This window comes from Procambarus clarkii, chromosome 70 (genome assembly GCF_040958095.1).
Source record: "Procambarus clarkii isolate CNS0578487 chromosome 70, FALCON_Pclarkii_2.0, whole genome shotgun sequence".
Taxonomy (NCBI): Eukaryota; Metazoa; Arthropoda; class Malacostraca; order Decapoda; family Cambaridae; genus Procambarus; species Procambarus clarkii.
In genome coordinates this window covers 18,880,623-18,893,075 of record NC_091219.1, presented here as the reverse complement: position 1 = coordinate 18,893,075, position 12,453 = coordinate 18,880,623, and the positions used below count along the sequence as shown (strand labels likewise).

At 46.1% G+C, this 12,453-nt stretch overlaps 1 protein-coding gene across 4 annotated transcripts in view; it reads left to right on the top strand.

Annotated features, from left to right (window-relative positions):
* LOC123775269 (unconventional myosin-Ie) overlaps positions 1-10,284 on the top strand; it is a 122,318-nt gene extending 112,034 nt beyond the window's left edge. For all 4 annotated transcript variants that reach the window (XM_045770256.2, XM_045770258.2, XM_045770257.2 and 1 more), the window contains one exon: positions 7,395-10,284. In XM_045770256.2, the coding sequence (XP_045626212.2) occupies positions 7,395-7,471 (77 nt within the window). In that variant the 3' untranslated portion in view covers positions 7,472-10,284. The remainder of the gene's footprint in view (positions 1-7,394) is intronic.
* Positions 10,285-12,453: the final 2,169 nt, after the last annotated feature.

The following is a 12,453-nucleotide window of genomic DNA, read 5'->3' as shown; positions in this document are numbered from 1 at the left end:
TGTAATTACCTAAGTGTAGTTGCAGGATGAGAGCTACTCTCGTGGTGTCCCGTCTTCCCAGCACTCTTTGTCATATAATGCTTTGAAACTACTGATGGTTTTGGCCTCCACCACCTTCTCACCTAACTTGTCCCAACCGTCTACAACTCTGTTTGCAAAAGTGAATTTTCTTATATTTCTTTGGCATCTTTGTTTAGTTAGTTTAAATCAATGACCTCTTGTTCTTGAAGTTCCAGGTCTCAGGAAATTTTTCCTATCAATTTTCCCTATCAGGTAGGACAGAAATGGTTGGGCACATTTCCTATCACCTAATGCACTGTTCACCTAGCAGTAAGTAGGTACCCAGGAGTTAGTCAGCTGGTTGTGGGGTTGCATCCTGGGGGAGGGGGGTTAGTAATTCGACCTTGGTGGTGGATCTTGCTATAAGCCTGGTTGAGAACCGGGCCATGGGGATGCTAAGCCCTGAAATCATCACAAGGTCATCGCAAGGTAAGCTTAATGTGTATAAATACACATTAGCTGCCTGTCCCCCGACACAATGAATTATTATTATGAATTGCAACCCATCCTCCTGTTTAGATAGTGGTTTTTGTGCACCATACTATGTGCACCATCTTGAGGTTATCTTGAGATGATTTCGGGGCTTTAGTGTCCCCGCTGCTCGGTCCTCGACCAGGCCTCCACCCCCAGGAAGCAACCCGTGACAGCTGACTAACACCCAGGTACCTATTTTACTGCCAGGTAACAGGGGCATAGGGTGAAAGAAACTCTGCCCATTGTTTCTCGCTGACGCCCGGGATCGAACCCGGGACCACAGGATCAAAACAAACAGCTTGTTTGTTTTGACCAGCTGTAGTTTGTTTCGGAATTCCTACCTTTCTGGGTGCCTGACCTGGTAGATGGTAGACATAGACTGCTTCTAATTACACGGGGTTGTCTATAAGCCATCGCTCCTCATGCCTCTCTTGAAGGGGCCAGGTTCTGGCTCTGGTCCCCGGTAGGCCTAGAACTCCATTGATTGACAGTTTCCATGGTCTAATATATGTACATCAGCCTGATATAACTCCGGGGAGCCTCCGGGTCTCGCCCAAAAAATGGTGTTTCATTACATTCAATGCTGGTTTTCTGTGGGGAGCCCCTACGGCTCCCTGGAGCTTATCGGGCTAATGTGTGTTATGTTAGACCGGGACATTAGCTAAGGAGTTCAGACCTACCAGGGACCAGCGCCAGAACCTGGCCCCTTCAGAGAGGTTTCAGGGAGCAATGGCCCTGGAAAACCCCATATGGTTGGGGGTTTTCCTTATCTGCCATCGACCGGGGTTAGGCACCCAGAAAGGTAGGCGTAACAAAACAAACCCCACATGGTAAGAAACTACAACAAAAACCGAACAGAGAGGTAGAAAACTCCCTACAATCCCAAGGAAACAAGCAAACAAGCAAACATCACACTTTACTGCCGCGCCGATCGTCCGCGCAGCCCTCCCCACCCCGGGAGGGGGAGGGGGGAGCCCCGGACCTACCGCGCCGGCTGCCAAGCTCCAGTTCGTTCGCTAATGTCAACCGGGATTGACGCTTCTCTGGCCTCAGTTTCCTAGGCGGTGTTTGCCTTGTGTGGCGTTCACTGCCGTGTGTTGTGGTGTGCGGTGGCCAGGAGTACTTCATCAGTGCCGGGGCTGCATGTGCTTAGTGGCTGACTTCCCTAAGCGCCCTGTGAGTACTGCCCTTGCGTTACAGGGTTATCTTCCCTGGGGCGTTCGGGAACCATTCCCGTAGAGGTTCTTGCTGCTCGGCATTTGCCTCGCCCTTGGGGCCAGCTGGGGCTTGGGGCCCTTGTTTGGCCCTGGGTAGGGATTGGTATTGTGCTGGTTAGGGCGTCAAGGTGTTGCGCAGCCTGCCACCTAAGCGGCGGCCGGTTTCTGTTGCCTCTGGGGACGGTGTACTTTTGCGGGGTTTTTCTTTTGTTTTTCATTTTCTTGCCTGGTGGGGGTCTGCCTAAGGTGGTTATAGTTCCACTGGTAGTGTTTGGCGGCCCTCTGCTAGGCCCCCGTGCTTGTACACGTCTCAGGGGTTTTCAGTGCTATAATCTACCCTCTTGTTATGTTTGGATTTCTTAACCGGTTAGCAACACCTTGCCCGGGCTTCCCGTAGTTGTTACCCTACGGGCCCTGGAAACCCCTGTCTGGGCTCGGGGGACCATTGAATGTGTCTTCCGGGTTCCAACCCGTCTTGTACGGGATCGTTGGTTGCTGTTCCCTTGTCTCCGGGTGACAGTCGCCATTTTTACCTCCGTCATGCTGCCTGTTGGGTCACTGACACCTTGACCCGGAGTCTTGCGAGTGATTCTCTGCTTGTTCTCCAGTACTCTCCTGATGTTATTACTGTTCAGAGTACAGGCGGCATCCGTGTTGCAAGCTAGGTTAGGTTGCTGCAACATGCTAGGTTGGTTTCCCACTCGAATGCCCCGTGGCCGCCCCGTTTGGTTAGGTGCTGCTCGCCCCTTTCTCTCCATGTTCCCGGCTCCGGACCGTCTGCGTGTTTCTGGGTCGGGGCGGGGTTCAGTTGCGGCAGAGACTCGGGCGGTTTTCGGGGGATGCCCCGTTCGGGTTGGGGACGGAGGTTTGAGCCTGTGCCTCCTGCCAAGGCTTCTGGGTCTTACCAGCGGCCCTTTCTTGTTGCCTTTCCCATGGGCTCTTGCTTTTCTTTCAGGGCGGAGGGCTTGGAGGACGGCTCTGCCCCGGGGCCTCTGTTGTTGGTTCCCGGGGCTGTGGGGGTTGCCTGCTAGCAGTTCTGGGGCGGTTTTGCCCCTTCAGGGGTTTTTCTGCTGTTGGGCGGCGTTTTTCGCCCTTCCAGTCTGCTAGCTTCCCACATTTGCTGGCGTGTTTTTGTGTATTTAGCGTCAGTCACAGCCCCTGCTGGCGGCCATTTTCGTCTGCCGGTTTCACGGCGTGGCCGTGACCGTGGCCGTGGCCAGGGCGGCGTTGCGGTTTGTTTACATGCGTCTGGGTGTGCGAGCGAGCGTCTCTGGTGAGTTTTCAAAAATTTTTCAGGGTTTTTGTTCTCCTGTTGTCGTTTCTTTGTTTTTCTGGTGTTTTCTTGCCGTTGCCTGTTCCTCTGGGAACGTTTGGGTGTTGATTTTGGGTCTGAGCCTATGGGTTTAGGCTCAGTGCCCCTGGCTGCTATGCTTGCTCCCACACCTTGCCCCTCGGTTTTCGGTCTGTTGGGACCATTTTCCCAGGGCGTTCTGCTGGGGTCTGTGCTTTGCCTTTTAGTGGTGTTCTCCGCCGGCAAATGTGGTGGTTTGGGCTCCCCCTGGTTCGATTCTGGGTTCCTTTGGGTTCCTTGGTTTCGTTCTGGAGGTTTCTTCCTCTTGGGCCCCCTTTTGTGGGTTCAGGGGACTTTGTTTCCTCGTGTGACCCGGTTCTGCCTTTTGGGGTTCCGGGGTCTTCCTGGCTTGCAGACTGAGCTTTTTGGGTCTTGGCACATGTTGTGGTTGTGCTGGGACTTTGTGGTTTTGATGTCGAGGTGGGCCTTTTGATGCAGTTTTGTGCCTTTTGCCTGGCCGGTGTAGTGCTCTCTGCCACTAGTCGGCGGCTTGTGCTTTTACAATATATGTCCTCACCTAGTTGTGCTTGTGGGGGTTGAGCTCTGGCTCCTTGGTCCTGCCTCTCAACCGTCCATCAACAGGTGTATCGGATCCTGTGCCTCTTGGGCTCTGTCATGTCTACATGTGACATTGTATGGGGGTCAGCCTCGTTACTTGTGTGAGGAGTCGCCACATTACTTCCTAGTGCTTTCCCGTTCCCATTCTGACACACACACACCAAAAAAAAAAAAAAAAAAAAAAATCTGTGGCTCTTTTGGGTACTCAGTTTCCACCTGTGTCCCCTAGTGCGTGTGTCCCTTGTGTTACATTGCCTGTCCTTATCACCCCTGTCGATTCCCTTGGGTGTCTTGAATGTGGTGATCAGGTCTCCCCTCACTTCATCTTCCAGCGAAGTGTGGTTTCATTCCCGTTGTCTCCTCATGACTTCGGTAGTGTACTTTTTCTTTCTGAAGGGGTTCTGTTCCCTTCTCTGTTGACTGGGCGCTGGGGGAGCAGCTTGCTCTGTTGCCTCTCGCTTGGTCCCGCTGTTGGTGGGCGCTTTGGGTTGTCTTCCGGCCTCTGCTGGCGTCGGAGGACGGCTTCTCCCCCTTGGGGGGGGTTCAGAGCTGGCGGGGTGGGCTTCTTCCCCTGCGCTTCGTCATTTCCTCTTCGTGGGTGCGTGGGGCGTGGTCGATCCGCCCCATCCTTCTGGGCTTCCCGTCTGCTCTTTGCAGTCATGAGCTTTTCCAGTCTGCAGTTCTTCTGGACTACTTCAGTCTGCGCCCTGGATCCTCTGCCCTCCTCGGAGGACTGTTGTCTCCTGTTCGGATTCTGTTAGGGCCTGGTGCATGGATGGTGGACCTGGACCTCCAGGTCACTTCTTGGCACGTTCCTCTCCAGTTTTTCTGGGGCTAGCACGGTTGGTAATTACCTATGTGTACTTACCTAAGTGTAGTTACAGGATGTGAGCTACTCTCGTGGTGTCCCGTCTTCCCAGCACTTTGTCATATAATGCTTTGATTATAATTGTCGTATTGTCATATAATGATTGTCATATGTCATAATATGTCTTCATATGATTGTCATATAATGCTTTGGTGGTGGGGCTTCAGGTTTGCTGTTTTTATTGCCTTCCCTATTTTGTACAGGGCACTTTGTATACTCTTTGCATCTTTACCGGATCTTAGTGCCCTGTCTGCGTCTGAGATTCGGTGTCTGGCCTACCTCGACGACTGGCTGGAGTGGGCTCCCAGTCAGTCCGCTTGTCTGCTCGCCAGGGGATGGTTCTTTCCAGATCGCTGGGTTTGGTTTCCTGGTGATCTGGAGGTTTTACCTTCTGTTTCCGTCCCGGGTTCGGACCTGGGCCTTGTTTCAGGCTCTTGGGCCCCTCATTGTCTTCCCTCCAGAAGTGTTACTGCGGCTGTGGTCCCGCCTTTGGCTGTTCAGGAGGGGGTCCCGGGTTGCTCAGCGGTTGCTTGGGCGGTTGTGCGAGAGTCTGCACTTCGGCGTGCTTGTCTGCCCACGGAGTTGGGTTTGGCTCCGGCGTCGGTTGGTTCCTACGGAGACTCCCCTTCCGCCTCTTGCATTCCTTGGGTTCCTCTGGGGATCTGGTGTTGGTGCTGCGTCACCAGCTTCCTCTTTGGGGTTTTCGGGGTTCCGTGCCTTGGCACCTCCCCGAGCCTTCGCTCGATGTGTTCACGGACGGGTCGTCTCTCGGCTGGGGCTTTGTGACCAGTGCTCACCAGGTCGGCCGAGGTTGATGGAGTCTGTCTGTCCGTTGGGCTCACAGCCCGGTTCAGGTGTTCATGGCTGTCTGGTTTGCGCTTCGGAGGATTTGGGTCACTAGGTACTCTACCATTCAGCTCTGTTTGGACTGTTCTCTGGTGGTTCTTGCCGGAACCGCAGGGGGTTTGGTTAACCGTGTGGTTCGTGTCCAGGGTGTGTCCTGCGTCCTGGTGGACAGCTGTCTCGGTTCATTCCTCTTCGTGGGTTGGCCAGTCGTCGCCGATTCGTTTTGTTGGCTCTGTTGGGCTTATGGACTCCTGGCCATGGACGTCTTCGGGTCGGCGTGGTCTAGGCGTCGCCCGTTTTGTGGCGCCCTTCCCACCTGCGAGGACTTCACGGTGGAGGCTTTCGGCAGGCCTGGTCGAGGTGGGGGGTACCTGTCCCTCTTCTCCCGGTCCAGCTGTTGCTTCGGGTTCTGGCTCGGTTGCAGCCCATTCCCACGAGAACAGTCCTTATGGTTCCATGGTGGCCGGCCCGGTCCTTCTTTTCAGACGCTGCTTGATAGGTGTCCGTTCCCGGGGCGTTTTTCCTGAGGCTTCGCCTCTTTCAGCAGGCCGAATCGGTCCTGTCCGTGACTGGTTCGGCCTTCTCTTTGGCACTTCGCGTCTGGTATTTTGACGCAGGTATCACCATCTCTATGGTGTTCAGGTGGCTTTGTTGACGGTGTCCCACCTGCGAGCTTCGTCTTGGAGACAGTATGACGTTTCTTATGTTTTCTCGCGTTTTGTTTCCCCTCCGGCCTGCTCATGAGTCGCCTGAGCCATCCTGGTCCTTGTTCAGGGTGCCTTCTTCTCTGCCCCTCAGTTTGTGGTAGCCCCTTCGGTTTGTTTCCTCCTCTTTGGTACTGGTGGTAGCCTTATTGGTGTGCAGCCTTTCTCTGTCCTGGCGACGGTCGAGACGGCTGCTTTCCGGAGGGGTTCTTGGGGTATTGGTACTTGTTTGGTTTGGCCGGGGGGTGCGTCCTGTGTTGTCCAGTTGTGCTTTTTGCTGTTGCCGGCATACCGTGCCTGGGGATGCGCTGTGGTTGATCCGGTTCCTTCGTTCCCTGTTTTCAGGGCTCGGGTCTCCCGGGTCGTCCGCAGTGTTTTCCTTCTTACTGCGGTCTGTCTTTGCGCCCGTGCTGTTCAGACGTTTGCAGCAATTGCTGCTGTGTTGGTGACGTCTCGGGCTCATTTCGGGCGCAGGGAATTGTGGGTCGCACAGGTTTTTGGCCGCCCATCCATATGTGCGTCTGTTCTTGGGCGTTCTTGTTGCCTTGGGTCGCAGGTTTGCGACCGGTTGTCTTGGCTTTGCGTTGCAGAGTTTGTGGCGGCCGCCTCCCGGGTTAGCCCTTTCTTTTCCTTCTCTTTGGGTATGAAGCTCCAGGGAGCCGTAGGGGCTCCCCACAGAAAACCAGCGTTGAATGTAATGAAACGCCATTTTCTGGGTGAGCCCCGGAGGCTCCCTGGAAACCCTCCCTCCCACCGGTCGGCGGGTTTTTCGCGTTGGTTGAGGCTTAGCTTCCGAACTGGAGCTTGGCAGCCGGCGCGGTAGGTCCGGGGCTCCCCCCTCCCCCTCCCGGGGTGGGGAGGGCTGCGCGGACGATCGGCGCGGCAGTAAAGTGTGATGTTTGCTTGTTTGCTTGTTTCCTTGGGATTGTAGGGAGTTTTCTACCTCTCTGTTCGGTTTTTGTTGTAGTTTCTTACCATGTGGGGTTTGTTTTGTTACGCCTACCTTTCTGGGTGCCTAACCCCGGTCGATGGCAGATAAGGAAAACCCCCAACCATATGGGGTTTTCCAGGGCCATTGCTCCCTGAAACCTCTCTGAAGGGGCCAGGTTCTGGCGCTGGTCCCTGGTAGGTCTGAACTCCTTAGCTAATGTCCCGGTCTAACATAACACACATTAGCCCGATAAGCTCCAGGGAGCCTCCGGGGCTCACCCAGAAAATGGCGTTTCATTACATTCAACGCTGTTTTTTTATTTTTTTTAGGAATAGTGTACAAAGCTTGTTCTTCATCAGAATGATCGATATTTGATGTATTTCAGATGCATCTGGGTGGTGGACGTGCAAGTTTCGTGGCCGACAGGGTTTCTGCCCTGCTAACTACCTTGAAAAAATTTAGCTTGTCATTACTTCATTTATTTTTCATAGCCTTGTAGCAAGCAGTTATAGATAATATATTTATTAATACATAGCTTTTCATTGCCCATACAGTGTGTTCATAGTATTCTTGTACAGTAAATGGGAGTGAAAATAAAAGCAATGTAAACTATGACGTGAAGAAATACCTATAAGGTATTATTGTGATCGTTCCTGCTCATGAAGTACCGATCCATACAGTGTATGGTGGAGATACCCAGGTAAGTGTTAGTGTTACCAGTGTTCCCTTTATATATACTTATAATTCATTTATAAATATTTATATCGATAAATTTTCTTTCACTCTGCTTTCAGTATGAAAAGGGAATCAAGTAAAATCTCAAGTAAAAATTCTAAAAGTCTGTAAGCTATTTTTTTTTGTCTTTGGCAAGTACAGTAAAAGAAATAAATATTATATTTATAAAATTACTTTATTGCTAATTAAAGCTCAGAATGTGATGTGCATCAGGGTGTTTTGTATTACAGGTATATATTGTACAGTTTAATATAGTTTTCCATGTCAAGATAAACAATTGTCAATAGAACCACAGCTTTTAAACACAGAGATGACCATACTGGTCTAAGGGTCTTTGTATTTGAGTTTTGAAGTCGTTACAATCTGCAGACACTAGTAATAAAAGGTGAGCAGTTTCCTTAAGCAGAGAGATGGGTGGTCATGAAGAACAACTTGGAAAATGTTCCTTATTCACCTGCTGGTCTTCATTGCTATTAATTGCAGCATGGACAGGAAGCTGGTGGCTTGGAAAAGGAAAATACTGTAATGGAATGTAAGACAATTATCTACATTAAATGCTAAATTTAATTATCAAATTTATGCTACTTAAATTTTATTATGTAAATATTTCTGCCATTATCCTTTGACATACTGAAAATATTAACCAGATAAATTAGATTGTATAATACACAGTAAGTTCCATTGAATGTAAATTTGAGTTGACTTTAATTATCTGATATTAAAACATTAATCAGTTCAGATACATTGAGCATGGCACAGCAGATGATGTGTGCATCACTGTCAAGAGGAAATACCATTTGGTCTGATCAGTAACTGGATAGGTGAACAGGTGGACAGTCTCGCTCCTAGCTAAAGACCTCAATAAGCCTAACGTCCTGCACCTGACAATAATATACCGGTAAATTAAAATAATTGTTTATTTAGATTTCATTTCGTGTTGGGAAATTACTTCATCGCTATCAAAGTGAATATCATATGCTAAATGTTCATTAACCATATACTGTGTATTAGCTTACTTCCTATACTTGTAGTATTATGGTCTGTATTGCCCCAGAAATATTTACCTGAGGGCCACTAACACACTAGTGGCTTCAATGAGGACAGAAAGCCAGCAGCTTGTCAAAGGTCCCCCCTCCCCCTCTCCATTTGACCTGATGATTTTTTCCAGTTGGATTTTCAAATTTAACAGTTTTAGCATTTCCGGCTTCAGAGGGTAGGCGGTTCCATGGGTTTAAAACCCTGTGGGTGAAAAAGCATCTCCTGTTCTCAGTCCTACATTGTGGCTTGTTGAGCTTGAAATTGTTACTCCTTATTTATGTTACATCTGACCTTTTGAAGAGTCTGGAGCAACATCTTCCAAATTGTTCAGTTTCAATGGGATCAACACTATCATGCCTTGTTTGCAGTGTTGTTAGCCCTGTGGCCCTCAACCGCTCCTCGTATATAACTCGACAATAGTCTGGGCATAGAGGAGAAAACCCAGAATTAGAAATGTTTTAAATTTAAGAAAAATATCTAGAAATAGAAATTGATAATTAATAGCATTTAAAATTTTTGGTTTGATCTCCCATCATCAGGATAGATCCCTCTAGCCGATTGAAAGTGTGTCCGGGAAATCACCCAACTAGTTACTGGCCAAACTCAATGGTGTTTAATCGGCTGACCAGGTGATGTACTCACCATACACTAAAATTAATTTGGTCCCCAAAGTTCATATCTTTCAGAGTTTTATAGTACTTACTTAATCACACACACACTTCCTTTTTTATATACAAGTATATACAGTAATGTTGTTTCATAATGCATTGATTAATCTCAAAAGGATGATCCATAAAACATGTAATACCAGCACCCAATATGTCAGAGATTTGCATAAACTATTAGACTAACTATGCAACATGATTTGTATCAAAAGTTCATACAGTACTTGTATATCTTCCAAAAATATCAAATAAATGTTTAAGATAAGAATTAAAAAGAATTAAAATGAATACATGTCTTCAAAACTATTTATTGAATAGAAAATTTGTTTCCACAAGTAGGAAATGTTCAAATGCCAGTATAGTATCATGATATTAGGTCACTAATTGTTTAAATTGTGTTATATCCTGAGATCCTTTGTAGACTTCATCTGCAAATAACTTATTACTGGATTGAGCTCTAGAACAGATTCCATATAAATCATAAAGGAACAGTGTACAGTATTTGTGACCGGTAAAGATTGGACACCTTTCTGTACCCTCCATGAATACAGTATATTGAAAAACCCCATTATCCAGTGCCCTAATTTCCTGAGTATCAGACAAATTTCCTATTCTCCTCTGTCATTAACCATAACATGTCTGGTTAATGGTGGTAATTTCATTCATCCGTGAAATTTTGGCAGTGGATGACACTATTTATACCAAATAACAATAATTTAATTGGTTTCCTATATATGCATTAGTGCATTCCTGTTAAAACACAATTACTGTACAGATATTTTTAGTACATGTGTATGATAAAACAAATACCAAAATAAAAACGTTAAATGAATTACATCTTCCAATCTTTGATTATCCAGATATCTGAAGATAGTAATTGGTTCACGTAATACAGACTGCACAGTATTATGTATATTAGTTTTCAACCATGAAAAGGAGAAACAAACAAAAAATATACAGTACTATAAAACTCGCTACAAAATGCTGGGAGCCAACTCCAAAACAACACAAGCACACATGCACCCTTTGAAGCTTGCAGGACCCATGTGTTATGGGAGACTGTCCAAAACTACACCATTATTCCCTAGCCTTTTGAATGTACTGTATATACATTTATAATTTTATCTCTCTTCCTTCCCCCTCCCCTTCCCTTCATACTATCTGCTGTTATGTACTGTACTTTGAACAACAAACACAAAACCTCTCGCCTTGTGTGTTTTGTTCGAAGATGCCAAAGAAAACAAGATTCCAAATCTTGTTTTTCCTCAGTGCCTTTCCCCTTTGCCTGTTTCTGTGGATATCATAGAGGCTAATTATAGCATTTGACATGCTTCCATGCCATCATTTAATAACCTCTAGTCCATCATGCAATGAAAGACATGTTTCAAATTCATTTATGGTTAGATGAATTGTTTTCCACCCTAGACTTGGTAAGTTTTCTGTAATAGGTCTTGCTTAAAAGCTTGCTGCAGCACCACACTACAGGCACCCAGATGCAAACTCGTCAATTTTTTGTCCTTTAACAAGCAGTGACGATGATTGAGTAAACTAACATGTAGTACTGTACTATGGTACTTACAGTAGTTTATATATATGTAGGCAATTCATTTAACAGTTATCAGTTAAATCCTCAGGGACTGCTGAATAGACATAAATCTTTCTTTCGGAAGGACGATGTTAGTTAACAACACTTGCAATTTAATATTTTAATATAATTATGGATATTCAATTATTTTTTGTTATTAACTTTCCTTCTCATCATATTAAAGCAGAGTAAATGTTACTTAAAATATCAATCTTGACTTTCACTTGTTATTAAGAAACATGTATTCATGTGTTCAAGTCAACCTAGACTTGCTTTGTGCAAATAGATGAAGGATAATGCAGGTCATCCTGATGTATGTGTATACACTTGTGTTGACCTTTGTTTATGACAACTGTGTGTCTCATAGAATTATATATTTTCTCTAAAAGAATAAATGCCAAAGAAACAAATCATGTTTTACACTATAAGGTAATATCATTTGGGTAAAAGTATCATGAAATATATATTGTACATTGAATAAATCTAGTCTGTAATAAAGATTCTTGCATTAAAATTGTGTTATATCCTTTGATATAAAATATTCAACAATGTAAATTTCAGATATTGGCGTTACAGTATTTGGCAAGACATTTTTAAATTAATGTTTTATCATGAGTATGTTGCCTTGGTTCTAGCTACCAAAATTACATTCTGATATTAGTATTTAATGTATCTAGATTGCTGTATCTAATGTTAAGGGACAGTACATGGTCCAGCGATAAGCAAGCAAGGAACTTGCAAGCGGTGCAAGGTTACAGACAGTGTTCACTGTCTACAACAAGCCAATCAATATTCTTTGCTAGAAATTTTTGGTTATATGTCATCATATGTTATTTTGGTTTAATGTTCAAGATTTCTTGAGCATTAGTGATAATGTTGGCTTATAGCACAAAGTGTACTTGGACTTTTTCACATTCAATTACATTGAGATGTAAGTTATGTGATAGTTTTGCTGACAAAACTATTCAACTTAGGATTCTCTCCATAAGCTTGCAGATAGGTTAGGTCAGGCTGATCAGGCAGTAGTTTTCTACCAAGTTCTTCCTACCTTTTTGGAAATACAGGTGATGCTTACATATTTCCAATCTAGGGAAACTATCCAATGGTCCAGAGATTTTCCAAAAAGGAGTTTAACTAGTAGACAAAGTTCATCTGCCAGCCCCTTTACATTGGATGGAATTTCGTACATGCCTGGGGGTTTTTGAATCATTGGTGTGTCACTGCTCTTCCTGATTATTTCTCACATTATAGGAATATCCCTCAATTAATTTCCTTCACCTGCTTCAAACATTCATGTGTGCATAGAGAGCTAGTCTAAGCATTCTAATGTGAACACATTAGATTAGATAGGTACAGTATTCATTCAGTGAGGGCTGCCATTTTAACACCAGTGGTCATATGTAACACATACAAGAAGTGAT